We start from the raw sequence: 26959 nt of genomic DNA, 5'->3' as shown, positions 1-26959 counted from the left end.
GGTCACCCTTGCTGAGCTCTGACACGCTCATGGCACTAACACACTCGTGGCCTCTGGGAAACTGCAAACACCAGAACGGCGAGAAAACAGTAATAGGTAAAAAAGGAACTCGGTAACCCGTCCCAGTGGAAGGGGCAAAAAAGCAGGACGAGTCCTCCCGCTCCCCCGGCTCCTGGCAGGCTCCCCATGGGTGGGCGGCAGGGCTGCGCTGGGTCTCGCTTTGACTGGCAAGTCTCCTTGTCTGTCACGCTGAGAGCCCTCCTCTTTAGGAGGGATTTAAGGGGCTTTCTATGGCTATAGACTACAAGGACAAATAGCACCCCCAAACCCCAGAGCTCAGTTATGAAGCTGCTCGTGGGGAGAAGATGGAAGGAGAGATTTCGATCTAAAGGAGATGAGCTGAGCTGAAGGCATTGCTCCATCCTTCCCAAACAGGCAGAAAAATGTAATCGGAGGAGCTGACAAGCTGAGCAGCCTGCCAGCGCTGGCACCCTGCGTCCTGCACAGGCTCCCACCGCCTCGGGCATCTCTTCCTTTCCCCCTTTGCCTCCTGCAAGATTTAAGCCTTTCATTTGCAATCTCGACTCCTGACAATCCTTGTCAATAAATGAGGTGAGCATCCCCTTCTGTCTCTCTCTCTTTGTGCGGAGGACTCGGAGCACAAGCTGTGATGTAGGGCATGCGCTGAAGCGGAGGGGAGGAAGGTGCTCTGCACGGGGAGCAAAATGGCCAAAAGATGTGTTTTTTCGAAGCTGACGATGGGAAGGGATTTGAGAGGCGTGAAATGGGATTGAGGGGAGAGAAAGGGGGAGACCGGTAGCCTCGCAGCGACGCGGCATTGCTTATGCTTTAATAACCCTGTTATATCGAGCATGCTTTGAGCGTGGGGTTATAAAAAGCTGCCTAGTGATAAAACTTAAGGGACGGCTTCTGTTGTGATGCAATTGCAGTAAATGATTGCTGCCGCTGACCGAAGACCTGCTGTTGCTATGTGCGTGTCAAATCTGCTTGGATTTTCGGTTGGAGATTGAGGGGGCACCTGCACGCATCGCTGTCCAGCGGAGGGGGCAGGGTTTTCTTCTTCTCCTGCCTCCTTGCAATGGTTTCTTCCAGCCTACTGCTGGAGGATGTTTGCTGCTGGAGGAATCCGACCGGCTTTTCTGCGGCTATGCGGTGGGACTGGGGGTGATCCCCCTGGAAATCCAGGAGGTTTGGGAAACGGAGGGGGTCTAGCGGGATTTTGGTGGCAGAGGTCAGGCACAGGTTACTCCGCTGTGCATTGCATAATCTTTTGTTTCTGAAGGTCTTCTTCCTTCCTGAAGATATACGTGTGGCAGGCAGCCAGCTGCGGCTCCAGGCTGCCGTATGTCTTACAGATGCTCTGCTTTCCCTGCCATGCCGTTTCTTGACTGAATGCGATTTGTCTGCGTCCTGCGGGGCCCTCGGCGAAGTCCTGCTGCCCGCAGATGGGATCCAGTCCTCCCGCCTTCCTGGGAGGCTGCATCCCTGCCTGTGCTGAGGATTTCAGGGCTGCCTCCTTGGTTTTCTATTTGTACGACTGATAAAGCCTTCCTGACTACTTACTCCTGACCGTCCTGATAAAGCTGCTATAATTGTATCAGGACGGGGAAGCCAGGCATAACAATAAATCCAGGTGCTTTCCAGCAGCTGAAGTGGCTTTTTCACATTCCCCCGGAGGGAAGTTTACTTTTCAGGACCGAGCCTAAACAGCATAAACATTTTCTTGCATGTATCTGAGACCGGTGCTCAGTAGTCGTTCTCTTTATGCGATCTCAATGCTGCAGTTTCTCTACTTTGCAGAGGGTGAATGACTGGGGGAGGCTGGGAAGAGCATAATAATATTTGCCCATTCCTCAGGAGTGTCGTGTGTCATCATTAATACTCGCGAGCCCCGGAGGGAAGGGATTAGAGCTGAACAAATTATTATGGCAGGCCAGATTCTGGCTGCAGCACATCTCACGCTCCTCTCTGGCACCTCTCCTCCGAGGATTTGCAAGGAATTAGCAGCTATCAAGTCCCTGCTACTCCCTGCGAGGGTCCAGGGCTCTGTGCAGGGAGAGGGATGGAGGTGCTGAGCAGTGATGGGACTTGCTGGGTCGTGGAAAGGTTCACGGCCATCAGCTCTGGCACTGACCCCTGCTCGCGCTGCCCCTGCGGTAAACGATGCTCTTGGCTCGTTTTTTGGGACCAAATGTTTACCAGGACTCCTCAGCAGGGCCGGGCTCACGGCTGCCCTGGGCAGGGGAGAAACACACCGTCCTTTCTCCTGCCCATAATTCAAGGTCTTCCCAGTGGGGATGGGACAGGAGGAGGCTATTTTTGTCATTCCCAGCATCCTGGATGTTTGGGATGTCGGCTGTACCCAGCAACCCAGCAGGGATGGGACCACTGCGGGAGGCAGGACCAGGAGGCTATTTGGGTCAGGGGAGACCCTCTCCTCTGCAGGGGTGGCAAGGGAAAAGCCAGCTCGGCTGGCCCGTCCTGGCCTGGCCGTAAGCATGCCCATGCCATGCTGCTGCAGCCCTGGGGTGAGCGCTGCCCTGATACACCACCCCACGGGCTGTGTGTCAGCCCCACGGGCTCGGTGTCAGCCCTGCGTGGCTGCTGGTCACGTCACCGCGTCGGGCCTTCCACCCTCCACCCTGCCACGTCGCATCTCATCCCATTTTTTCTCCAGCTGTGACACGGTGCCATCAAGTTGTATCAAATCTGAGGCGCTGCAGCCTAAAGTAGGTCACTAAGTTGTTTTTCCCCAGCAGGGTTATTCATTGCAGCAGCAGGGAGGGCAAAGCTGGAGAACTCCGCATGGGTGCTCCGGGAATAGGTCTGGACCTGGGCAATAAATCACCCTCCTGGGATTAATCCCCACCATCCCTCGAGCATCCCCTCTCTGCCAGGAGCAGTTTCCCGGGGACAGCTGTGATCTGGGGGAGGGAGGAGGGGGGTGGACCAGGATGTGAGGATCAGCTCGGGGCGATGCCATCCGCCTTCCCAAGCCTGCGCCGCATCCTCGGCTTTGCAGGACACGGGGGCCAAGAGCAGGTTCACGCCGCGCCTGACTCATTGTTGTGCCTGGCCTTATGTAACCGGTGCCGAAATCTCGCTCTCTGCCGGGGGCGGCGATGGAAGGTAGCCGGGATATGGGGGGGGGGGGGGACAGCTCATTGCCATGGTTACCAGCGTCTTTGCAAAGTTCTTCGCATCCATCTGGTTTCATTCTCAGCCTTTTCATCTCACGGGAGGGAACATCCCTTGATGTTTCTGGCTCCGTCAGCCGCGGCAGACGGCACGGTGGGTTAGAGGAGGCACGTGGGAGGTGGGAGACGGGTGCGCTTTGCCTCCCAGCCCCTGAGACGAAGCCTGACATCGAGTGGAGTTGCTTAACCTCCTGTCCCTCCATTTCCCACGCAGCTGCTGAACGGCTCCACCGGGCTGTGCTCTCTGATGGGATTTGGGTGGTGTTTTCTCAGGCTGATACCCAGCAGGGACTGCCACGTCCTGGACCGCGAGCTCCAGGCTGGGCATATCCGAGCGGAGGCACCTCGGCTCGGGGAGCCAGGCCCTGCCCTGCTGAACAGCCCCTCTCTTGCAGCAGGATCCGGGCTCGTACCCAGAGCTGGTGATGCTGGAGGGCGGCTCCGTGGCCCGAGCCTGGGCTCCTGGATCTGCCTGCAGAGCTTCTGACTGCCAGAGCCTTCCAGCAAATCAATTCTGGAAATGAACAGGATGGACTGATTGAGTTAATCCTGAGAAGTTAATCAATGTCGAGGCGGTTTGGCCAGAAGACCTGTTTATAATCCATACAGAGATCATTAGTACCTTGTGAAATGGAGGTGTAGTGCAAAGCCAGGCTTTATGGAAATCAGAGGCAGAATCACGTCCAGGTCCCGCAGGCTGAGCGCGGGGGAACCGTACCCAGTGCAGGTGCAGGATGTGGCCCGCCAGCCATGGGCAGAGCTTGCGGAGAGCTTGCAGCTGTGCTCGTGGGGACTTCAAGGCTCAGGGTCTGCCTGGTTTCCCCTGTCCCCGTGGTCTCTCTGCCTGCCCCATCTCTCCTGCATTGCCAGCTCAGAGCTGCTCGAGGATCAAGAGCAGCCCAAGCCTGGCACCAAGCTGGTGCTCAAAAGCACGGCAAGACCAGCGGCACATCTGTCCCAGCAGAGAGGCAGCTGGGCATCTTCCAGCCAGGGCTCCGACCAGCCCGGTACCCAGCTTCTCAGGCTCATCACCCACCTGGAAGTGTGGCTCAGCAGAGCAGACCAGCCCCTTGCCATCGAGGTGTGGATTTAGCTTATCCTTCCCAGGGCTCTGAGACCTCCTGCTTTTGCTCATCACCTTGGATGGGTCCATCAGAGCCACGAAGGGAGCCTGGCGGGTGACACTCAGCCAGCCTGCGGGGAGGAGGGGGCTGCAGGAAAGCTCTCTGCATTGCAGGAGCTGAGCCGCATCCTGCATGGATGTGCTTGTGTCCAGAAGAGAGATCACCAACACGAGCCCCGAGCCTCATCCTGCGCGGATACACCCGTGACCAGAAGAGATATCACCAGCACAAGCCCAGGTACCAAACTGCAGGGAGCTGGGACTGCCATGCCCCAGAGAGCAACCCGGCCAGCGACAGGGAGAAGGAGCACCCAGGGCTGGCTTTGCTGCATTTCCAGTCCCTACAGTTCAGCACCCAGAGCCTTGCAGGGCGTTTGCGTGGGAGTCGGGCCACAGTCCCAGACAGAGCCAGGCAAGAATCAAGCGCTGGCTGCTGTCCCGAGAGCTGGCAGCACTCCCCGGATAAGCCACTCCGGCTTTGCCAAGGGAACCATTACCCAGATCGCCTGCCTGGAGCACACAGACTGGTTTTTCCCGGGGAAACCCATGAGATGTTTGTTGGGCTGGGGCTGGAGCGCACGGGCTCCCCGCTGGCCAGCGGCTCTCAGCAAAGCCCATCCAGTCCCCAGGAGCTCCCGGGAGCCAGGCTGGGCACTCTGGGGCCCATGGGGGTCTCTGAGGAGGGCATGGTGTTGGCTTCCCCAAACGTAGTGAACGAGAAAAGCCGCAGAGAGGGAGGCCTGTGCTCCCAGCCTGTCTCCATCCCTTGCTTTGTTTCGCATGGTCTGCCAGCAAAGTGCTCGTGATCCTGCCAGATGCACATGAAGGGGTTGTTCAGGGAGCTAAGTGGGCTGTTCCTGACAGCATCACCGGGATTTAGATGTTTAATGCCCCTCTGGGAATGCGCTTTTCCTTCTCTCCTCGGCAGGGACTGTAGTCAGCACCTGCAGCCGCTGCTTGGGGGGCAGCCGGTGCCCCCTCCTACAGGGACAGCCCCTCCGCGCAGCGCCCGCTCCGGCTTTCTTTGCCCATCGGCATCAATAATTCACCGTGTTTAGCTTCATCAATAATAAACGCGCATCAGGCTGCCAGCCAGGGGAGGCAGGGACCTCCCCAGCCCCTTCCGCAGCCACCCTCGGCACCGCCGGGACAGTGCCGGGCTCTGGTCCCCGCACTGATGCCCCCGGCACCGCCGGCCTTTCCTACCTCACATCTGCCTTTGCTCGGGTCTGGCTTCGCTCTCAGCCAGGCGCGGTGGTCCTGGCATCCACAGCCCCTCTCCCAAACCCTCCTGAACACATCTGGAAGAGGAAATGTCAAGGAATGAGCCTTGGGGACAGCAAGGACAGTGCCATGTCCCCCCCAGCCCACATGGTGCTGGGAGGGGATATGGGGAGGGGGTTTCCCACCCCCCAGGCAGGCGCTGGGTCACTGCCCCCCCCAGTTCTTTTGCCATATTTTTTTCAGCCTTGGTTTGCGGCGTGAGTTTAATTAAATCCTTCATTGCCAGTCCCTGCAATTTCCATCTCTTGCTACTTGTATTGGTCGTTCAGACTAGACATACGTATATATATTTAATTGGTATAAATAATGCATTTTCATAGCTGAATCTTTCCTTAGCTCCGTATTTGATGCCAGAAATAGCATTTTCATTTCAAACAGGCTTTTCTTTGCGTGTTCCCCTCCCTCGGCCAGAGCAGACCCCTTCTCGGAGGCCCGCGGCTGCGTGCCAGGGGCTGCGTGGGTCTGCAGCCGCTTGAGTTCATCGCTGCTGGGCTGGCGTACGTCGCACCGGCTTGGTGACAGGGACATGGCCCTGACAAAGCTGGACGGGGAGTGCTGGGTCCGTCATTGATCTGAATCAGAAACCCGTTTGCAGGTGGCTGAGGAGGGCTGTGCATTTGGAGACCACCATGTTTTGCCCCCGCCGATGCATCCCCACGTTCTACCCTCGCTTGTGTTGCTGCAGCTTTGCCCGGGGCTGGCAGCAAAGCAGGGCAGGGGGGACAGGGGTGTCCTTGGTCCCCTGTGCCGCAGCCAGGGTCCTGAGCAGGTCCCCGCTGGGTGCTGGAGCTGGTGACTAACCCCCCCTTCTCCTGCCCCCCCCCCCTTGCCTTCCTTGCAGGGAGCATAATGCTGAACAGCATCACCGATGGGCTCCTGTGCTGCCTGATGGGCAAGACGACAAACGCCGTGGGGCCGCTGGACAGCGTTGAGTCCAGCAACGGCTACAGCTTCATGGAGGTGAAGCCAGGGAGGATCCTGCGGATCAGGCACAGCACACCCAACCGCCCGACCTTGGAGGGGCCCGAGGAGACCCAGCCCGGGGGGCCGGAGCGGGGCACGGTGCACTGCAAGCGCAAGATCACCGTCTACCGCAACGGGCAGCTGGTGATCGAGAACCTGGGCGACGCCGTCCGCTCCGAGATCCTGCACTGCCAGAACAGCTCGGGGGAACCCAACAGCACCGTGGAGCTGGAGCTCTCCGACGTGGCCGGCCAAGCTCCCGCCCAGGGTCCTGCCGGCGCGCCGGGATGCGGCACACGGGAAGCAGCCGCTGGCCCCGGCAAGCGACGGAAGCGTAAACCCAAGAAAGTCGTCAACATCGACTGCAAGAAGCAGATCACGAGCTGCAAAGGGACACACAGCGACGTGGTCCTCTTCTTCATCCACGGCGTGGGCGGCTCGCTGGACATCTGGAAGGAGCAGCTGGACTTCTTTACCAAGCTGGGCTACGAAGTGGTGGCTCCCGACCTGGCCGGCCACGGCTGCAGCTCGGCTCCCCAAATTGCCGCTGCGTACACCTTCTACGCGCTGGCAGAGGACATGAGGGCCGTCTTCAAGCGCTATGCGAAGAAGAGGAATATCTTGATAGGACACTCGTATGGGTAAGGGACCAGGGGGACCCAGGAGGGAAGGGATAGATTCATCCCCACCCCATCCTCCTCTCCTTGGCAGCAAATGTCCAACAAATCTTGCACTTTGGGGTCTGAGAAGCAGAGGAGGGACGTGGGGTCTCCCGTTCTGGGTTTATCCCTCAGCTCTGATCTCCTGTGTCCTCTTGGTGCGTGTCCCTGGGTTCAGCTAATCCCAGAGCCTGTCCTCCAGCAGGGAAGCTGGCAGAGCACAGCCTATAAATAGAGTAAGCCCAAGAAAGTCAATTAGATAGAGACTAAGCAGTGCAGAGAGCAGGGCTGGGAGGAGAGGCAGCTGGAGACAGCTCCGAGCTGGGTAGGATTAGATCAGAAGGACAAGGCTGGTCCAGGCTGGCGGGCACCCAAGCTGGTCCCAGCACCCTGCTTTGGTGTGCGCAGGACCTGAGCTCAGCCCCTCTGCCTGGGCTCTGCAGGGCACCGGCTGTGGGGTTTGACTGGGGTTACCCTGCCCCAGAAAGGGGGATCAGGGGTCAAATGAGGGGATGTAACCTGAACTCCAGCCATGGCTCCTCAGGGTCTGCCTTGGGATGCAGCAACGTCTAGTGCCATGGGGTCAGAGCGCAGCCCCCCATGTCTGTCACTCCCCACAGGGTGTCCTTCTGCACCTTCCTCGCCCACGAGTACCCAGACCTGGTCCATAAGGTGATCATGATCAATGGAGGGGGCCCGACAGCGCTGGAGCCCAGCCTCTGCTCCATCTTCAACATGCCCACCTGCGTGTTGCACTGCCTGTCCCCGTGCCTGGCCTGGAGCTTCCTCAAGTGAGTGGCCGTCCCGGCACCGCGGCGCTGGGGAGGGTTGTCCCCAGCCAACCTGGCTGGCTTCCAGCCACCACGGGCAGGAACCCCGCGTCCTGCCAGCACTGTCCCCCCCGATGCCAAGGCACCGCGCTGGGTAACCCTCTGCCCGTGCCGGCTCCGTCCCGCAGGGCTGGCTTTGCTCGCCAGGGTGCCAAAGAGAAGCAGCTGCTGAAGGAAGGCAACGCCTTCAACGTGTCCTCCTTCGTGCTGCGCGCCATGATGAGCGGGCAGTACTGGCCGGAGGGGGACGAGGTTTACCACGCGGAGCTGGCCGTACCCGTGCTCCTCGTCCACGGCATGCACGACAAGTTCGTCCCGGTGGAGGAGGACCAGCGAATGGCCGAGGTAGGGGACCGAGCGGGGCTGGGAGGGTGGGCGAGGGCTGGGGTCTGCCTGCCAGCACGCGGCGATGCGGGCAGGGGGCTCATCCCGGCGCTGCCGCTTGCCACGGCCACCATCTCCCTCCAGATCCTGCTGATCGCCTTCCTGAAGGTGATCGACGAGGGCAGCCACATGGTGATGATGGAGTGTCCCGAGACGGTGAACACGCTGCTCCACGAGTTCGTCCTGTGGGAGCCTGAGACGCCAGCTGGGGACGTGCAAGAGGAGAAGAAATAAGGCGGCGGGACGCGGTGACCGGGCTGCTCCGATGGGAGAGATGTTTCGGAGCGGAGAGGGGTTTGTGAGAGCGGAGGGGTGCAGCGGAGGCTGCCCTCACCGGGAGCTCTGCCGATTTTCTTTCCCGGCCGCATCGAAGGCTGGTGGTGGAGCGCGGAGGCTCCCCTGGGCAGGGGTCCGTGGGGCCGGTGGCAGGAACACGGCAGACCTGGTCCCCGTCCCCTCAGGGATGGCATGGCAGCTGCTGGAGCATCTTCATCCTGTTTCTTTGTAGTATTATTTTCCTCACGCAGTGACCCCCTAGGGACAGAGAGGAGGCAGCTGGGGGGAGACTGGTCCCACCTACAGCAAAATGGGAAGAACTCGGAGGCATTCCTTCAGGGAGAGTGTGTCGGCTCCGGCACCTTCCTGGCCAGGGCCAGAGAAGCTGAGCTGGGATTGCTTTAAGAAGCCAAAGGCTCCTTGGCCTCAAGCAGCGGGATTTTACTCTCTGAGCCCTGCAGCACGTCACTCGAGCCATCTGTGGGGCTGGGAGAATGGGACCACCATTATTGCCAGCAGCCTTGGACGTGGCGTCCAACAGCTCCTGCCTGGCGCTGGTGAGGGTCTGCCTGCACAGCTCGTCTCTGCCTGGCCAGATGATGAGGATGAGGAGGTGACCTGCTCCCATAGGCACTGTCAGAAGGACTGTCAGCTCCCCCGCCGTGGTGGGACTGGCATGGCTGTGGTGGGGAGGACAACACCAAATCCGAGCTTTCCTGTGGTCCCTGGTGCCACCGTCTGTGCAGTCACGTCCCCAACCACCATCGCTTTAGGTACCGCAGCGCTGGCTTCTGCAGAGCCCTCTGCTTCCCTCCCGCTGCCGCATCCTCGAGATGCTTGGAGCCATCACCACCACACAGTGACTCCTGCGGCACCCGATCCGCTTGCCCTTCCCGGTTTCCAGCTCCTCCAAGACTCCGGGACCCACCACCCCCTCCTGGACTACGTCCCTGCCGGGATCGTACCCACCCCTCATGCACCGGGGGACCAGCGATACACCATCACGTTGCCACCGTGTCCAGCCTTGCCAACAGCTCCTGTATGGATTTGCGGGGTCTCAGAGCAACGTGGGAGCAACAAAGCAAACCACGACGGTCTGCTCGTTACCTGCTGACACCATTCTGTACATAACCCACCGGTCCCATCATCTCCTCCCCTCTGCGCTTCGCATCCCACTGCCAGGAGCCGGGCAGGACCGAGAAGGTACATAAGAAGTGTCGAACAGGGACCTGGGCACCTTCGTGGGGTCTGGGGGCTCCCAGCCGTGCCGGGATGGGTGGGAGCCTGAGCGAGCCGGGAGGATGCTGTGGCTCAGGGGGTGGCCCCAGCCTCCCCGCTACCACAGAGAGCGGAGCCGCTCCCTGCTTTTGTTTCCCTCTTATTTCCCCCCATCTAAACCAAAGAAACAACCAATCCCACGGAAACCTCACCCTTGGCCCACATCCCACCCAGCCCCACCTCGCCCCGAACGGCGCCGAGGCACCCCAGCTTGGCTCGAGGGGCTGCTGGCTGCGCAGGGCGGCGCCGACCGGAGCTGGCGCCCACCCGCAACACGCCTTCCCCAAGGCTGAGCCCACCTTACTCCCCAAATTGAGCGAGGTAGAAGAGGAAGGGTCCTTTGGAGCCTGCCCCAGTGTGACAGGGACCCCGTGGTGAGTGTCCCCAGGCAGCCCCGCTCCGTCCCAGCACCGGGACAGAGCTGCCCCTCTGCCAGCGCCTGCCCCTGCCCGCTGCTGCCGCAACCTGTCTCATAATGAGAATTTTAATGACCCTGGGTTCAAATAGTTTCCACAAGCCTTCCCCTGCAACACTCCTCCCCACCCCATCCTGGCCAGGGGAGGCCCCACAGCACGGCCGGGGTCTGCAACGAGGGTACCCAGAAATATAACCGTACCCCCAAAACGCGGCTCTGCCCCCGCCGCGACCCCCCCAGCCAGCTCCAGGCGCCCATCGGTGCCCGGCTGCGGGCCACGGCTCTTCGACCTCTGTTTGCCACGGAGTCTGTGTCGCTTGTACCCACATCGTTTGTGCTGAGGCCAAGGCAAACCACGCACCGTAACCCCGCCGCTGAGCCACGCGCCGTGTTAGTGCCATTTCATACAGTAAAGCCGTGTTATATTCTCAGCCGCGTCCGACTCAATGATGGGGAGACGTGCCAGGCATGGGGGGGCTGTCCTAGAGCAGAGCAGAGCGGGGGAGCGAAGCCAGAAATCACACGCAGCTTTTTTTTTTTTTTTTTTTTAGTTTTTGCTAAGAAACCCAAGACCTGCAGTGATTTATTTATCACCTTTCAGGGAAATACAAAAATAGAAAAATTCTCGCCAGTGTTCACGACGTAAAACCCGCACCCAGAGCACAGCCACCTCCTCGGACAGGGCAGAGGGGAGGTGCAGGCAGGGGGTGCCCCCCGGGGTGCTCAGCGCCCGCCCTGGATGTCAGCCGGCCGGAGCTGCCGCTCGCCCTCGGCCAGGAAGATGCGCATGGCCCTGTGCAGCATGTGAACGCCCAGGCGCCGGCGCCGCTCCGCCGGCCAGCTCGCCACCACGCCGTAGCAGTTCCCCTTCCTCTGGTTGGTGAGGGTCCGCAGCCCTGCGGGGGTGGGGTCAGCACCCACGGCCCCATGGGGATGGGGTCAGCACCCACAGCCCCAGACCCCTGCTCCCCATCAGCACCCACAACCCCGTGGGGATGGGGTCAGCACCCACAGCCCCAGACCCCTGCTCCCCATCAGCGCTCACAGCCCCAGACCCCTGCTCCCCATCAGCACCCACAGCCCTGCAGGGGTGGGGTCAGCACCCACAGCCCCAGACCCCTGTTCACCATCAGCACCCACAGCCCCACAGGGATGGGGTCAGCACCCACAGCCCCAGACCCCTGCTCCCCATCAGCACCCACAACCCCGTGGGGATGGGGTCAGCACCCACAGCCCCAGACCCCTGCTCCCCATCAGCACCCACGGCCCCAGACCCCTGCTCCCCATTAGCACCCACAACCCCATGGGGATGGGGTCAGCACCCACAGCCCCAGACCCCTACTCCCCATCAGCACCCACAGCCCCACGGGGATGGGGTCAGCACCCACAGCCCCAGACCCCTGCTCCCCATCAGCACCCACAGCCCCACAGGGATGGGGTCAGCACCCACAGCCCCAGACTCCTGCTCCCCATCAGCACCCACAGCCCCATGGGGATGAGGTCAGCCCCATATCCCCCACCAGCACCCACTCCCAGGCAGCTTTTCCCACAGGAGGTGGGGGTTTGGGGGATTGCACCCAGACCCCGCACTGGCCACCGGGCACCCCAAAGTCTCTATGTGCCCCAGGATGGGCTGCATCCTCTCTGTGTCCCCCCAGCTCCTGCCCGGGGTGGGAGAGAGGGGTGCAGGGAGTTGGAGGGGTGGCAGAACCGATGTTGGGAGCCATGGCAGGGGGCCAGGGCAGCACTATCTCCCCCCTCCAGCCCCGCTCACCCAGAGCCTCCACGAGGCAGCCCTCCCGCGTGTAAGCCTCCGCCGGGACGGTGCTCTGGAAGCAGTGCACGGAGACGACACCCTGCCCGCTCGCCCAGATCTCCAGGATGCGCTGCACCTTGGGGCACCCCTGCGGGACAGCGCACACCATCGCCACGGCCTCGTGCCCCCCGGTGCAGCCCCTCACACCCATCGCCATGGCCTCCAGCCCCCCCGTGCAGCCCCTCGTGCCCATCGCCACGGCCTCGTGCCCCCCAGTGCAGCCCCTCGTGCCCATCGCCATGGCCTCCAGCCCACTGGTGCAGCCCCTCATGCCCATCGTCACGGCTTTGTGCCCCCCGGTGCAGCCCCTCATGCCCACCGTCACGGCTTTGTGCCCCCCGGTGCAGCCCCTCGTGCCCATCACCACGGCCTTGAGCCCCACGGTGCAGCCCCTCACGCCCATCACCATAGCACCCAGCCCCCCGGCGCAGCCCCTGATGCCCATCGCCACGGCCTCCAGCCCCCCGGTGCAGCCCCTCGTGCCCATCGCCACGGCCTCGAGCCCCCCAGCGCAGCCCCTCATGCCCATCGCCACGGCCTCCAGCCCCCCGGTGCAGCCCCTCGTGCCCATCGCCACGGCCTCGAGCCCCCCAGCGCAGCCCCTCATGCCCATCACCGCAGCCTCAAGCCCCACGGTGCAGCCCCTCATGCCCATCACTGCAGCCTCAAGCCCCCCGGTGCATCCCCTTGTGCCCATCGCCATGGCCTCCAGCCCCCCAGTGCAGCCCCTCATGCCCATCGCCATGGCCTCAAGCCCCCCGCCACAGCCCCTCGTGCCCACCACCATGGCCTCGAGCCCCCCAGTGCAGCCCCTCACGCCCATCACCATGGCCTCCAGCGCGCCGGTGCCGCCCCTGGCACCCATCGCCATAGCCCCCAGCCCCCCGGTGCAGCCCCCCAGCCCATCCCACCTTCTGCGTCCCGGCGCGGTGCTGGCTCAGCGCCTCGGCGAGGTGGCAGTATGGCCGGGCACGCGTCCCCTTCCCCACATAGAAGATGGCTTTGACGAAGGTCCTGAAGCACTCGACTGGGCTCAAGTGGTGGGAACGGAGCGGCAGGTTCTGGGTGGTCCTGAGGGTGCGAACCCCCAGCTTTGGGACTTGGTGCTCCCCAGGGGTCCCTGCTCAGACCCCCCCCGGCACAGGGGATGCGCCGGGCAGTGCAGTGGCCCTACCTGGGGTCAAGCAGGAGGTAGTTGAAGCTGGACTTGACCAGCCCTTCCCGCCAGTGCCGGCTCTGGTCGGGGCGGTCGAACTGCTGGGCCAGTGCCAGCTCGTCCTGGGTGCAGTCAGGGACACGGCCGGTCCGCAGCACGGCCGCCAGCTCGGGGCTGTGCCCTGGGGCGGCCGTGCCGGCAGCGGGGAGCACCGTCAGTCCCACGCCGGCACCGCGGGGGCCTGGCCATCCAGGGGAGGGAGCGATCCCTAGGACTCACCTGCCAGCCTCCCCTGGGGTCCCCTCACCAGCTCCTCCAGCCGCCGCAGGTACAGCCGCCTGGTGAGCTCCGTGACGGGCCCCAGGTCGTCCCCCAGCGCCCGCAGCCGCCGGCGCAGACCTTCATCCGAGAGGGGCCGCGGCAGTGCTGTGCACGCTCGCCCGTCCTGGACCACGGCGTCCTCGGGGCTGGAGGTGGCCTCTGTGCCGGGACTGTGCTGCTCGGTGGGCGCCTGTCCCTGCTCCTCATCCTCAGGATGCTCCTCGGAGCAGCGGGCGCTGCAGCCGGCGGGCAAGAGTGGCACGGCCGGGCTCCCCGGCTCCACCGCACTGCTGGCGGGCAGCTGCGGGGCCAGGAGGTGGCTGACGCTCCCGTGGGGCCACGGGGGCTGGTGTGTCCCCAAGGGCAAAGACGAGGGGTCCTGCCACCCAGAGCGATCCTCCAGCGCTCTAGGGCTCGGGCTGCTGGTTGCACAGTGCGAGCCCCGAGCCTCTGATGGGGAGTCCTGGGGGTGCCCGTGATCCCCAGGGACCAGCAGAACCATGGGGCTGGAGCCAGGGGACCCCCGAGCCTCTGATGGGGAGTCCTGGGGGTGCCCATGATCCCCAGGGACCAGCAGAACCGTGGGGCTGGAGCCAGGGGACCCCCGAGCCTCTGATGGGGAGTCCTGGGGGTGCCCGTGATCCCCAGGGACCAGCAGAACCATGGGGCTGGAGCCAGGGGACCCCCGAGCCTCTGATGGGGAGTCCTGGGGGTGCCCGTGATCCCCAGGGACCAGCAGAACCGTGGGGCTGGAGCCAGGGGAGCCCCGAGCCTCTGATGGGGAGTCCTGGGGGTGCCCGTGATCCCCAGGGACCAGCAGAACCGTGGGGCTGGAGCCAGGGGACCCCCGAGCATCTGATGGGGAGTCCTGGGGGTGCCCGTGATCCCCAGGGACCAGCAGGACCGTGGGGCTGGAGCCAGGGGACCTGCTGGTCCCCAGGAGGGAGCTGGGCTGGCTGGGGGCTCTGGGGATGATCTCGGTGTCATCCGAAGAGCCTGTCCCCTCCCCACCCCTGCTGGACACATCGTCACCCTGTGGGGTGACGCAGTGACCCAAAGTGGTGGCAGGGTCCCTGGGGACACCCCGGGGTGCTCTGAGCCTAGGGGGCCTCCGAGGTACCTCCAGCGTCTTATCGAAGAGGGAGGAGGAAGAGGAGGCATTGAGCCGTGCCACGGAGGCCTGGAGGCGGCTCTTGGTCCTGGGAGTGACATGGCGGTCCCAGGGGGGCTCCGGCCCCTGGGGAGCTGCATCCCCAGCGGCAAGGCTGGCCAGGCTGCAGGGTGGGGAGTCCCGGAGGCTGCACCCCTGGAGCCGTGCAAGCAGCTCCCCCACACTGCCCACCTCCGAGTCATCATCACAGTAAGGGGCTGCCCTCGAGCCCCCCTGAAAATCCTCACCCTGCATGCATTCTGCATTTGGGGAGCTAGCGAGGGGCAGCTCCCAGGCAGCAGCTCCAGTTGGGGAGTGGGCTTTGCCCGGCTCCAGCCCCCCAGCTGACCTGGGCTGGGGAGAGTGGCAGTGCAGAGCCCCCAGGCACCCCCTGGTCTCGCTGGGCTCCAGGGTCTCCACAGCAGTGATGAAGCACTCACTGGCACCGCTGCTGTCCCCAAGGCTGCTGCGGTCTGAGCTCCCAGCCCTCGCCTCGAGCACCATCGTCCCCAGGTCCAGGGCAGCCGAGGATTGGATGCCCAGCTCTGCCCAGCCCACCGCCGGTCCCCAGGGGACACCAGGACGGTGTTGAGCCACAGCACCCGGGATGTCACCATCCCCGGGGCTCCGCCATGCCACAGAGCAGCTGCTCAGGCCACCACGGAGCTGGGGAGCCCTGGGGGATGCCCCGTGTCCCCCTGGGACCCTGCTGCAGCACCGGGGCCGGGGGGAGCTCAGGGACCCGCCAGGACCAAGCCCCCACTGGGGAGAGGGGCCAGGGCTGTCTGCAGCACTGGGCTGCAGCAGAGCCCAGCAGGGAACCCCCATCCTTGCCCCCACGGCCCGGCTCTGGTGTCCCTCCCTGAGCTCATCCCCAGCCGAGAGCAGCGTGCTGGAGGCGAGGGGCTGCAGGGGGAGAGCTGGGCCCCCGGGGTCCGCGTGGGCCCATGGGGCGAGGGAGGGGATGGCGAGGGATGGGGGCTCTGGGGGACCCTCTGGCCAGAATGGGGGCTCACCCAAATCACAGCCGCCCCCCAGCTCCAGCTCCTCCAGCAGGGACCTGCGGGTGCTGCTCAGGGGCCCAGCCTCCGAGCTGCCCTCAGGGAGCCCACAGAAGAGGCTGCCTTCGGTGCCATCCTCCGTCAGGAAAGAGAGGGACCACCTGGGCCCCCCTGGGTCTGGGGGCAGAGATGGGAGTCAGCATCCAGCCCAAAGTAGGGGGCTGCATCAGACCCCCAACACCCACCCCAGCCGAGGGGGCACCCTGGGGATCTCACCCTCCAGGGTCTGCACACACATGCCGTTGCCCTGCACCAGCGCCAGGTCCGCGGCTCGTTTCCCATCCTGTGGGGAGGGGACGCTGCTGCCACCGCTGCTGGGGCCACCATGGGGTGACACAGCCCTGCCAGGACCAGGCAGGCACCCGCTGCTCACCCACCTCACCGATGGCGAGGGTCCCAGCACGGGCAGCGCCTCCAAGGTGCTGTCCCCATCCCCAGAGCTGTCCCAGCTAACCTGGTCTTGGAGCTCCGGGTCCCCCCTTTTCTTCAGCAGGAGCTTGAGGCACCTGCGGCACCCCCGGGACGCGGTGACGTGCAGCGGCGTCAGCTTCTCGGCACACCTGGAGTGGGGAGCGGGAGCAGGGCTTCACCCCGAGTCCACTGCGCACCCCCAGCTCGGCCAGTCAAGGTCACGGTCAGCAGATCAGGATCACGGTCATCCCCCAGGGGTCACGCAAGTGCCACCGGGTTACGTGACATTAGGGTCCCTGCCGTGGTGCAGCAGCAGCCCCAGGCTGCGCCCGCCGCCCACCCACTCTCTGCCTGCAGGCAGATGGATGGGGGTGACCCCCTCCGGGAGGAGCAGGTAGGGGTCAGCCCACAGCCCCCCCAGGAGCCCCAGCATCACCCAGGCATGGCCCCCCCCAGGTTAGAGCCACAAACTGGGGCAACCTAAGCGGGACCCCAGCAGCGTGAGGACACCCCCGTGCCACGTCCCCCCCGCCCCCGTGCAGTGCACTCAACACCCCCCTGCCCAAAGCAGCGAATGCACCCCTCCCAGTGCCTGCATCGGCCCCCCCATACTCCCTGTGCAGTGCCGGGGGCTCCCCCTCCCCAGAGCAATCCCCCCCCCACGGGGGCGGTGCATACAGGGGTACCCCTAAGCAACCCCCCGCGTTGCAACACACGCAACGCGCCCCCCCCCCGCACAGTGCAACGCCGGTATTGCAGAGCCCCGCCCGTGGGAAGCCCCCCGCCCCCGTGTGTCCATCCGTCTGTCCGTGCCCGTCCCCCTCCCCCGGCGCAATGTCCCCTTACGGCTCGCACCGCCCCGCGCCGCTCATGCCACCTCGCGCATGCGCACTGCGCCCGCCCGTTCGAAACCCCCCGCGCACAGCCGCCCCACCGCTCATTGGCTAAAGAGGCGTCCAATAGGAGCCGGGCGGGCCAGGCACGCCCACCCCGCTGGATGACGTATGAGCTAAGGGGAGGGGCCACACTGCCCAGTGCCCCGCACCGACATTGCCCAGCGCCTCCCAGTGCCCTGCACCAGGGCTCCCAGTGCCCCGCACCGGCATTGCCCGGCGCCTCCCCGTGCCCTGCACCAGGGCTCCCAGTGCCCCGCACCGGCACTGCCCAGCGCCTCCCAGTGCCCTGCACCAGGGCTCCCAGTGCCCCGCACCGGCATTGCCCGGCGCCTCCCCGTGCCCTGCACCAGGGCTCCCAGTGCCCCGCACCGGCATTGCCCGGCGCCTCCCAGTGCCCTGCACCAGGGCTCCCAGTGCCCCGCACCGGCATTGCCCAGCGCCTCCCCGTGCCCTGCACCAGGACTCCCAGTGCCCCGCACCGGCATTGCCCGGCGCCTCCCCGTGCCCTGCACCAGGACTCCCAGTGCCCCGCACCGGCATTGCCCGGCGCCTCCCCGTGCCCTGCACCAGGGCTCCCAGTGCCCTGCACCGGCATTGCCCGGCGCCACCCAGTGACCTGCACCGGCATTGCCCGGCGCTCCCAATAACGTACACCAGCGCCACCCAGTGCCTCCCAGTGCCCTGCACCAGCACCCCCTATCACTCTGCCCCCCATTGGTGATGGCGAGAGCCCCAGGGCCGCCCCTCGGGGTGCCCAGGCCAGCACCGCCAGGCACAGGACCCCCACCCCATGGCCGGCGGGGGGTGGAGGGGATCACATGGCCGGGGGGGGGGGGCGACACCACCCCACATTCCCCGGGTTCCCCATCTCGGCGCAGGACCCACAGCACCAGCACGACACCCACGCAGGAAAACGCCTCTTCTCTTTCCCCCATCCCAGGTAACATGGCACGGCCGCCCGCAGCAGCCCGCTGCCGGCCGCCCCCCCCCGCCGCCGGCAGCTCTCCGCCATCCACGGCTCAGACGGTGGCCTCGATCTCGGGGGGCTCGTCCTCCTCCAGCAGGCTGTACGCCGCGTGGGTCTGGAAGGGCCGCTGCAGCGGGTGCGCCAGCAGCTTGGCCATGCAGTTGTGCAGCTCCACGGCCGGCCCTGTCAGCGACACTTCGTACTTGTAGTTGGTGCCTTTGGTGTCCAGGCTGCTGAAGAAGGCGTACATCTCCTGGAAGGGGGACGGATGGACACACGGTGATGGGCAGCGCAGGCAGGGGGTGATGCAGCCCCCAGTCGTGTTGGGGAGGGGACAACACACGCCCTGTCCCAGTTTACCTTCCAACTTGTCTCGTCGTCCTTCTCCTCCACCCCGTTGTGGATGTAAACCACGTCGAAGAAGAAGTAGGGACACTGCAGCATCTTCTGCAGGATGAGAAGCCGGGAGCGGTGCTGGGGGATTCTTCAACATGCCAGGATGGACCTGGAGCCATTGAGCTCACCCATGGAGGGGGTCGGGAGGGGGGGAACCTACCTTCATGTGCTCTGACATGGAGAACTGGGGCTGGCAGCCCGGGCGGCCGAACACCAGGATGGTCCGGACCACGTAGGGCGGCGGGATGGTCTGCACGTTCTCTGTCACCGGCAGCTCGATTTTCTGCTGGCTGCACCAGGAGGACGGAGGCGGCTCAGGGACCCCCACGCCGCAGGCAGGGCTGCCTGCAGCTCAGGGACTGTCCCCGCCTCATTAAACCTTAATGACAGTCTGCCAGCTCAGGGCTGGGACCGGGAGGGCATCACCCACCCCAGGAGCTGTTTGCGTTTAAAGCTCACAGTGTTTTTACAGCAAAACAAGAAAATTCATAGCCAGGTGGGAGCCCTGGCCTCCCCATCCCCCCCAGCTGTACTCACATCAGGTTGAAGAGTCCTTCCAGATCTGCAGCCCCAGGTAAGGACTGATCCTGGCACACAGACCCCTGCCCGCCCCTGGGGACACCCCACCCCCAGACCTGGGGACCAGGCTGGCACCGGGGAGCTCCCACAGAGGGAGGCAATCACACCGGGCACTGGGATGGACCAAGATGGGGAGAAAACACCAATAAATGGGTGCTTGGTGGGTCTGGAGGGTCCAGCATTAAATCCTGCCTTGGGGGATTCAGGGGCCCGCTTCGACCCTCCAGCCTCAAATGCCGATGCTGCTCTGTGCCGTGGATCTGCTGCCATCTGCAGGCAACGGGCCCAGAGGGTCCCCGCTTATGCTCAAGGGACCCTGTTTACACCCAAGAGACCCCCTTTTGTACCCAAGGGACCTGTGGGGTCCCGGCCCCCCGTCCCTGCCCCACAGGCGGTGGGATACTGAATGACTTGCAGACGACGGTCTCCAGGTCATAGAGGCAGCTGCAGACCTCGCGGGGGTCCGAGGTGAACCCTGAGAGCTGAGAGGAGTCAGGGTGAGGGGGGCACGGAGCTGCGCCCATCCCTGTCCCCGTCCCTGTCCCCACGGCCCCACTCACCCACGTGGCGTCATTGTTCACCACCACCAGCGCAAACTCGTGGCACTTGTCGATCTTGTGCTTCGTCCTCACGAACATCTCGATCATCTTCTGGGAGATGTTCAGCGCGTTGGTCTTGGAGCTGCCGCGGGAGCCGGGGCTCAGCGGGGACCAGCGCCACCCCCGGGACAGCAGGGCTGGGGTCCCTGGGGGTCCCGGGGCCCACCCAGCGAGGAGCAGCCCCCAACACTCACCCATTGAAGGACTCCAGTTTGGGCAGAGCCATCTCCTCCGCCAGGTCCAGGCAGATGATCTGCAGGAGAGCGCCACAGCTGAGCCTCCCGCAGCCCCTCACCTTGGTGTCGGGGCTGCGCCACCCTCCCCATTAGACACTCACCACCTTCTCGGGGCAGTTCACCCGCGGCGTCTTCACCTGGACCTCGGTGGCGGGCACGGGGCCGGGCCAGGCAGTGCCATCGGGCGCAGCCGTGCCCTGCGGGCTGTCGTCGGCGCTGGCCGCCTCGCCTTCCCCCTCGCTGCGGTTGCCCACGCTGGCCTGGGCGCTCAGCGCCCGGTCCTCAGCCCCCTCGGGGTTGGAGCGGGTCCTGGGCCGCGGCTCCATCGCCTTCTCCTCCTCCTCCTCGGCAGCGCTGCCCGACTCCGACGTGTCCATCACGCAGCCACGCTCCATGGCGGCTCTGGCGATGCTGGGGACCGATGCTGGGTGGCTGCGGGGTGTCAGTGCTGCTGCAGCCCTGCGCCCCCCGGACCCCTCTGCTCCGTGCACCCCTTGCTTATGTGCCCCCTGCCCCACCCCCACCCCCCGCTCTGTGCTCACATACGCCCTGCCCCACACCCCCCCCCACTCCGTGCACCCCTTGTTCATGCACCCCTTGGATCCCCCATGCTCAGTGCACTCCCTGGACCTCCCAATTCTGTGCAACCCCTGCTCACATACCCCTGGACCCCCCCCAACTCTGTGCACTCCCTGGAGCCCCCCCATTCTGTGCACCCCTTGTTCACATACCCCCAGGACCCCCCTGCTCTGTGTACCCCCTGCTCATGTACCCCCTGGACCCCTTCCATTCTGCGCACTCCGTGGATCCCCCCACTCTGTGCACCCCCTGCTCACATACCCCGAGGACCCTGGACCCCCCCACTCTGTGCACCCCCTGCTCACATACCCCGAGGACCCTGGACCCCCCCACTCTGTGCACCCCCTGCTCACATACCCCGAGGACCCTGGACCCCCCCACTCTGTGCACCCCCTGCTGACGTATCCCCCGGATCCCCCCCATTCTGTGCACCCCTTGTTCACATACCCCCAGTACCCCCCTGCTCTGTGTACCCCCTGCTCATGTACCCCCTGGACCCCCCCCATTCTGCGCACTCCGTGGACCCTGGACCCCCCCGCTCTGTGCACCCCCTGCTGACGTATCCCCCGGATCCCCCCCATTCTGTGCACCCCTTGCTCCGTGCACCCCCTGCGCACGTACCCCCACCCCGCGCACCCCCTGCTCACGCACCCCCTGCCCCACGCACCCCCCACGGCGCGCGCTCACCCGCTCCCGACCGCACGAGCCCCGCCCGGTACCTCCCGGAAGCGGCGCCGCGCGGGGGCTGCTGGGATTTGTAGTTCCCCGGGGTCCCGCCGGGCACGTGGGGGTGGGCGGGCACCCCCCGGCACGCGGAGCGCCGGTGCGCGGCGCCCCAGACACCCGTGCACCGCTGCCTGCACCCCAAACATCCATACGCAGCCCTCTGCACCCGTGCGGCTCCCCCTGCACCCCACACATCCCTGCACGCCCTCCTGCACCCGTGAACCACCCCCTGCACCCCGAGCACCCATACACACCCTCCTGCACACGTGCGCCGCACCCTGCACCCCAAAAACCCATGCACACCTTACTGCACCCATGCACCGTCCCTCTGCACCCCAAATTCTCATGCTCTGTCCCAGCACTCTGGACGCCCACGCAGCACCCTCCAGCACCCACACACTGCACCCCCACGCACCCTAAATACCCATAGAGCACCCCTTTGCACCCCAAACACTACCCTCCAGCAGCGAAGCACCCATGCACTGCCCACAGCGCCCCATGCACTGCCCGCAACACCCCAGGGCTGGCTCCCCCTCCTGGCCTGTACACCCCAGCACCCATTGCAATGCCTCACGGCACCCCAATGCTCAAGCACACCCCTGCACCCCCCCATGTTCTGGGTACCCCCAAAAAAACTCCAGGGGATGCTCAGGGATGCAAAGCTGGGTGCATCCTCCCAGCTGGGTGCGAGGGAGCCCGGGCACATGGGGAGGATCCAGCGTGGGGCCGAGGTGCCGTGGGGCAGAGCAGGGAGGGACAGTGTTGGGGGGGCAGAGCCCCCCGAGACGGCTGCGCCGCCTGCCCGGGCATGGGGCAGCGCAACGGTTAAGCGCAGGAGGCTGCACCGGGGCTGCCGAGGAAGAGGAAATCTCAGCAGGAACACGGACAGGGAAAGGGCTGGGGCAGGGGCCGGCAGCGCAGCCCGCAGCCAGCCGGGACGCGCCGCGACGTGCCGGGAGCCCCGGGCACGGAAGCAGGACAAGCCCCGGCGACGGGTGCTGGCTGGCGCGGGGCACCGTGGGCAGGAGGAGGCCGGGATGGAGAAGGTAAGTGGGGTGTCCCATGGGATGGGCGCTGCCGGTGGCTGGTCCCACATGGCCAAGGGCCTCCTCATGCCCCCACGGGCATCGCTCAGCCCCGGGCATTGCCGGTGCCAGGCTCCGGTACGCAACGGCGCTGGCAGCACCAGGTCCTGCCCAGCCCTGGCTCTGGAGAACGGGGCAAGGGCTGCGGCCACTCGGCTGGTGGCCAAAACTCATCCATCCCCATCCCTGCAAATCCCAGTGGGTGTCAGCCCCTCCGTCCCCTGGTGCTGGCCAGGATCGGGATGGGCTGGGCAGACACCCCTGGTCCCCACAGCTCCCGCAACTCCCACCGGGCGAGGAGGAGGAGGAGGAGGAGGAGGAGAAGGATGAGGACAACGACGATGACGATGACGAGGACATGGCGGGGGACACCGGGGGCATCCTGCACTATGAGGAGCACATCGCCGGGCTGCTGGCAACGGTGGCGCGGCTGCACCGGAGAGCTGAAAAGCTGCAGCACCACAAGGGCAGGTACCGGCACGCGGTGGCTGCGGGGCACCAGGGGCTGCCACCACCCAGCCCCCTCCATCTCTGGCCTTCACTGCCCCACAGGGAGGATGAGGGGGGCTGGGAGGGCACCGCCAGCCTCCCCACTGCCAGCCCACGGCCCCGGCACCTTGATGGCGCACTTGACGCTGGCACCAGTCTGGAAGGTGGGTGCACCATGCGCCGTGCCGTGCCGTGCCGTGCCGTGCCGTGCCGTGCCGGCAGCTCGCTGCCTGCTGCAGGGACCTAAACCCGGCCGTGTTCCCTCTCCCCAGCCCACAGCCCCGACCTCTTTGCGGACCTGCAGCATGCTGTGAGCTCGCTGGAGCGCACCGTCTTCTCCCGGCACCGGTGGGCACCGGCGCAGCCTCTGCCTGGCGAGGAGTGGGCGCGAGCAGCTAAGGTGAGCCACACCAGCGTCATCAGCCCATACACCAAGGGGATGGGCACTGGCTGACCATCCCCATACCCCCAGAGCCTGGAGGAGCTGGACCGGACACCGAGCTGGGCTGGGAGGGCGATGCATTGGGGCCTGGAGGAGAGAGCGGGCGAGGGGCTGCTGGCAGAGGAGGCTGCGGTGGTGGCAGCGAGGAACGCGGCACTGCGGGCAGCCCTGGGGCGCCGGGACGAGGAGCTGAGCCGGGCCACTGCCTCGATTCGGGTGCTGCGGGGGGAGCGCGACCGGCTGCAGCAGAAGGTGGGTGCTGGGGGTACGGCAAGGCTGGGGCACTGTCCTGGTACAGCCCCCCCCCGGGGTGCCACCAGAGCAGCCCCCCAGGCTCAGCCCAGTGCTTGGTGCAGGTTTGGGACCTGCGGGATGCTCTGTCCAGACTGGAGGGGTCGGGGTGCTCCGGCAGCGACACCCCCAGGCTCAGCAGCCCCCTGGGGCAAGGGGAGCCCCGGCTGCCCCAGGTGAGTGTGGGGCTGGGGTGGGCTGCAGCTGCAGCATGCTAGGGGGCTCAGCGGGTGGGATCCTACCCCAGCACCGGGTTCTGCCCGCCCCGGTGCCGGGCTCTGCCTGTCCCCTCTGCAGGACCTGCCCCAGTGTGGCGATAGTGCTCAGCCCCACGGCACTCAGCCCCACGGCATGCAGCCCCATGCCCCCCTCTCCCCCCAACCCTCGGAGGGTGCCAGCCGGGAGCAGGAGCAGCGGGTGCAACAGCTGCAGGGGTAAGTCATCCCCCCCACAGCCCCAGGGGAAACTGAGGCACGGCGCCGGGCCCCAGCTGCGCGGTTAACCGTGGGTGCCGGCGGTGCCCAGGTGCCTGGAGAGGCTGCAGGAGGTGAACCGGCAGCTGGCGGCCGCGCTGCAGGAGTGCAAGAGCGATGCGGAGCGGCTCAGCATGGTGCTGGGCCAGCACGAGTCCCGCAGCACCGCCCTGCGCCTGGCCCTGCGCTGCAGGTGGGGAGCGGGACGTGGGGGGGGACGCGGGGCGGGGGGACACGGCCGGCTGTGCCACACTGAGCCCCTCTCCCTGCAGCGAACGCTGCGGGTGGGCCTACGCTGCCCTCCTCGACCTGATGCGGGCGAAGCTGGGCAGGGAGGAGGATGGTGCCCGTGGTGGTGAGTGCCAGCCCGGGGGGCTGCGGGGTGTGTGGGGATGTCAGGGACTTGTCAGGGAGGATGCTGGGGGGATGCGTGAGGGATGCAGGGGGATATCAGGGGGATGCGGGGAGGATGTAGGAGCGATGCAGCAGGATGCACAAGGGATACTGGGCGGGGATCAGGAGGATGCTGGGAGGATGCAGGCAGATATCAAGGGGATGCAGGGAAGGTGCTGGGAGGATGCTGGGCAGATGTTTACGGATATCAGGGGGGTGCAGGAAGGATGCTGGGGAGCCCCAGTCCCCAGCACAGACCCTGTGGGCACATACTGGACAAGGACACCTGCCTACATGCTGCCTGCCCCATGCCTAGGAGCTGCAGGGGAGCAGAGCCCAGGGCATGGATGGGGGTCCAGCCCCACACCGGCAGAGGGGCCGCAGCTCCCAGGCCGAGCAGAGCCAGGTGGCCAGGAGGAGACTGAGGCCAGCGGCTCCCCCAAGCAGCAGAGGTACTGGCGGAGGAGAGGTGGGGGGTGCGATGCTGGGCCAGGGCTGAGCTGTTCCTGGGTTGGCACCGTGCTCCCGTGCCCACCCCAGCCGCATCCCCGTCCCCGCAGCATCCCGGCACCCCACGGGATGGAGGAGGGGGCCCTGCGTGAGCACATTCGCCAGCTGCGTGTGGAGCAGGCGGCCGTGGAGGCGTCCCTGCACGACATCCCGGCACCCACCCGTGCCAGCACCCACTGCAGCGAGGACACCCGAGCCCGGGCTGAGCGAGCACTGCAGGACGCCAGGGCTCTGCTGCCCGGCTGGAGGCGGCCGGAGAAAGCGGAGCTGCTGCAGGACTTGGCGATGCTCAAGGTGAGATGTGGGGGGGATGAGATGGGGGAGCTGCACGCCTGCTCCCCAGCTCACCGTGGGGTCCAGGATTTGAGCAGAGCAGCTGGGAGAAGGGCAGGGGGTGATGCACAGCCAGAGGGAGCGGAGCCGGCGGGGTTTGGGGCCATGCCTCAGTTTCCCCCACCTGGCTGTGACGCCACTGCCCTGCCAGGAGGCCATGGCTGACCTGAAGACTCAGCTGCAGCTGGCGGAGAGGGAGAAGAGGGGCCTGGAGGTGCTGGTGGCTGGGCAGGGGCCGCGGGAGGCTGCACTGCGCATGGTGCTCCAGCACCTGGAGTGGGAGCGGGATGGGGGGCCCGGCCGCCCTCCCAGCCCCCTCAGCAGCTCCAGCAGCAGCGAGGAGGTAAGAATCGCTCCAACCTTCCCATGGGGATCCTCCTGGGGCTGGGGGTCACCCCCAGGGATGGGACCCACACCCAGCCTCTGCAGGATGCCCAAACCAGCCGGGTGGGAGCGGCAGCTCCCCAGCACCCTCCGGACCTGGAAAGGATGGGGGAAGAGCTGCTCCGTGCCCTGGCCCGGTAAGAGACCTCACCGGTGTGCCATGGCCCTGCCATGGGAGCCGTGGCAGCGCTGGGCAGCGAGCCGGGCTGGCTGCCATGCGGGTGTCCCCAGGGTGGAGGAGCTGCGCGCCCGGGCGCAGGCTCTGGTGCTGTCCCTGGAGCAGAGCAGTGCCACCAGCCGTGCGCAGCAAGCACAGTGCATCGCCGTCACCGCAGACTTCTTCCATGCTCACAGGTGGGCAGGAGGCCCCCACTTCCCCTCTGGGCAGGCGGTGGGTGTAACGTGTCCCCCACCACCACCCCAAAAACACAGCCCTGCATGTCCTGAATGCACATCCCCCCTGCACGCCCCAGAAACCACGGTTCCTCCTTGCACATCCCCTGGTGTGTTGTCCCTACCTCCATACCCCAAAACCACAGTCCCTTCTTCCTGCACACCCGAAAAGCAGGGTCCCTTCTGGCACATCCCCAAAACAGTCCCATATTGCACATCCCCAATGTGTGGACTCTCTCTGCACACCCCAAAACCATGGTCCCTTCCTGCATACCCCAAAAGCGTGGTCCCTACTTGCACACCCCAAAAGCACAGTCCTTCCCTGCACACCCCAAAAGCGCGGCCCCATCTTGCACACCCATGATGCCCAATCCCTTCTTGCACACCCCAAAAGCGCGTTCCCTTCCTGCGCACCCCAAAAGCACGGCCCCGTCTTGCACGCCCCTGATGCGCAGTCCCCTCCTGCACACCCCAAGAGCGTGGTCCCTTCTTGCAAACCCCAAAACCGTGGTCCCTCCTGCCCACGCGGACCCCTCGCTCCCCTCGGCGCCGGGCCCCGGGCCGGGGTGCTGAGCGTGTCGCCCGCAGCGCGCTGGCCCTGGCGTACCGCGGCGCCCGGCGGAAGCAGGCAGCCCAGCTGCGGCGGCTGGAGGTGCAGGCGGGTGCCCTGCGCAGGCAGCACGCCCGGCGGGCGCAGGCGCTGGCCCGCAGGCTGCAGGCCCTGGAGCAGGGGACGGCCGGCAGCGAGACCTGCATCTAAGGACCCCTCATCACCCCCGAGATACCCCCACGCCGGGAAGCGCCTGCTGTATCCCCAGGGAGAATAAACCACTGATGCTCGTG

At 65.5% G+C, this 26959-nt stretch overlaps 4 protein-coding genes across 9 annotated transcripts; 2 read left to right on the top strand and 2 right to left on the bottom strand.

Moving 5' to 3' along the window:
• Nucleotides 1-277: 277 nt before the first annotated feature.
• On the top strand, nucleotides 278-10861 carry ABHD8 (abhydrolase domain containing 8). The gene is made up of 5 exons (XM_064469385.1): nucleotides 278-612; nucleotides 6467-7229; nucleotides 7868-8038; nucleotides 8206-8422; nucleotides 8546-10861. Exons 2-5 carry the CDS (start codon nucleotides 6475-6477, stop codon nucleotides 8693-8695), a joined length of 1293 nt encoding a protein of 430 aa, XP_064325455.1. The 5' UTR covers nucleotides 278-612; nucleotides 6467-6474; the 3' UTR covers nucleotides 8696-10861.
• A 134-nt stretch (nucleotides 10862-10995) lies between these two features.
• On the bottom strand, nucleotides 10996-16855 carry ANKLE1 (ankyrin repeat and LEM domain containing 1). 2 transcript variants are annotated; one of them, XM_064469382.1, is made up of 7 exons: nucleotides 16389-16855; nucleotides 16171-16275; nucleotides 13682-16051; nucleotides 13421-13583; nucleotides 13158-13317; nucleotides 12205-12334; nucleotides 10996-11326 (listed from the first exon to the last, which is right to left on the bottom strand). In XM_064469382.1, the coding sequence occupies exons 2-7, from the start codon at nucleotides 16259-16261 to the stop codon at nucleotides 11154-11156; spliced, it is 3087 nt and encodes a 1028-aa protein (XP_064325452.1). In that variant the 5' UTR covers nucleotides 16262-16275; nucleotides 16389-16855; the 3' UTR covers nucleotides 10996-11153. The 2 variants fall into 2 exon arrangements, with proteins under 2 accessions (XP_064325452.1, XP_064325453.1); XM_064469383.1 differs by having other exon boundaries at nucleotides 16171-16217.
• Nucleotides 16856-18147: 1292 nt separating this feature from the next.
• Nucleotides 18148-21350, bottom strand: BABAM1 (BRISC and BRCA1 A complex member 1). 4 transcript variants are annotated; one of them, XM_064469476.1, is made up of 9 exons: nucleotides 21285-21350; nucleotides 20120-20429; nucleotides 19977-20035; nucleotides 19744-19864; nucleotides 19587-19665; nucleotides 19142-19166; nucleotides 18765-18894; nucleotides 18569-18655; nucleotides 18148-18461 (listed from the first exon to the last, which is right to left on the bottom strand). In XM_064469476.1, the coding sequence occupies exons 2-9, from the start codon at nucleotides 20411-20413 to the stop codon at nucleotides 18261-18263; spliced, it is 996 nt and encodes a 331-aa protein (XP_064325546.1). In that variant the 5' UTR covers nucleotides 20414-20429; nucleotides 21285-21350; the 3' UTR covers nucleotides 18148-18260. The 4 variants fall into 4 exon arrangements, with proteins under 4 accessions (XP_064325546.1, XP_064325545.1, XP_064325544.1 ...); XM_064469475.1 differs by having other exon boundaries at nucleotides 20120-20450; nucleotides 21285-21341; XM_064469474.1 differs by having other exon boundaries at nucleotides 20120-20450; nucleotides 21265-21331.
• Nucleotides 21351-22138: 788 nt separating this feature from the next.
• Nucleotides 22139-26959, top strand: USHBP1 (USH1 protein network component harmonin binding protein 1). Of its 2 annotated transcripts, none has more exons than XM_064469472.1 (15): nucleotides 22139-22369; nucleotides 22608-22879; nucleotides 22961-23061; nucleotides 23170-23297; nucleotides 23370-23591; nucleotides 23696-23806; nucleotides 23928-24064; nucleotides 24156-24296; nucleotides 24376-24458; nucleotides 24813-24948; nucleotides 25057-25300; nucleotides 25491-25682; nucleotides 25769-25860; nucleotides 25955-26077; nucleotides 26705-26959. In XM_064469472.1, exons 1-15 carry the CDS (start codon nucleotides 22361-22363, stop codon nucleotides 26874-26876), a joined length of 2163 nt encoding a protein of 720 aa, XP_064325542.1. In that variant the 5' UTR covers nucleotides 22139-22360; the 3' UTR covers nucleotides 26877-26959. The 2 variants fall into 2 exon arrangements, with proteins under 2 accessions (XP_064325542.1, XP_064325543.1); XM_064469473.1 differs by having other exon boundaries at nucleotides 22142-22369; nucleotides 22683-22879.

The sequence above is a fragment of the Phalacrocorax carbo genome, chromosome 19 (genome assembly GCF_963921805.1).
Source record: "Phalacrocorax carbo chromosome 19, bPhaCar2.1, whole genome shotgun sequence".
Lineage (NCBI taxonomy): Eukaryota > Metazoa > Chordata > Aves > Suliformes > Phalacrocoracidae > Phalacrocorax > Phalacrocorax carbo.
This window is presented reverse-complemented; position numbering and strand designations above follow the sequence as displayed.

Coding starts and splice junctions, on each gene's coding strand:
- USHBP1 (XM_064469472.1), top strand. Junction 23,807..23,927: donor GGGAGCCCCGGCTGCCCCAG/GTGAGTGTGGGG, acceptor TCCCCTCTGCAG/GACCTGCCCCAGTGTGGCGA. Junction 24,949..25,056: donor GGCTCCCCCAAGCAGCAGAG/GTACTGGCGGAG, acceptor CCGTCCCCGCAG/CATCCCGGCACCCCACGGGA.
- ABHD8 (XM_064469385.1), top strand. CDS start 6,475: ATGCTGAACAGCATCACCGATGGGCTCCTGTGCTGCCTGATGGGCAAG. Junction 7,230..7,867: donor TTGATAGGACACTCGTATGG/GTAAGGGACCAG, acceptor CACTCCCCACAG/GGTGTCCTTCTGCACCTTCC. Junction 8,423..8,545: donor AGGACCAGCGAATGGCCGAG/GTAGGGGACCGA, acceptor ATCTCCCTCCAG/ATCCTGCTGATCGCCTTCCT.
- BABAM1 (XM_064469476.1), bottom strand. CDS start 20,413: ATGGAGCGTGGCTGCGTGATGGACACGTCGGAGTCGGGCAGCGCTGCC. Junction 20,036..20,119: donor TGAACTGCCCCGAGAAGGTG/GTGAGTGTCTAA, acceptor GCTCTCCTGCAG/ATCATCTGCCTGGACCTGGC. Junction 18,895..19,141: donor GAAGGACTCTTCAACCTGAT/GTGAGTACAGCT, acceptor CTCCTGGTGCAG/CCAGCAGAAAATCGAGCTGC.
- ANKLE1 (XM_064469382.1), bottom strand. CDS start 16,261: ATGGTGGCCCCAGCAGCGGTGGCAGCAGCGTCCCCTCCCCACAGGATG. Junction 13,584..13,681: donor ACCCCAGGGGAGGCTGGCAG/GTGAGTCCTAGG, acceptor CGGCCGCCCCAG/GGCACAGCCCCGAGCTGGCG. Junction 12,335..13,157: donor ACCGCGCCGGGACGCAGAAG/GTGGGATGGGCT, acceptor GCTGTCCCGCAG/GGGTGCCCCAAGGTGCAGCG.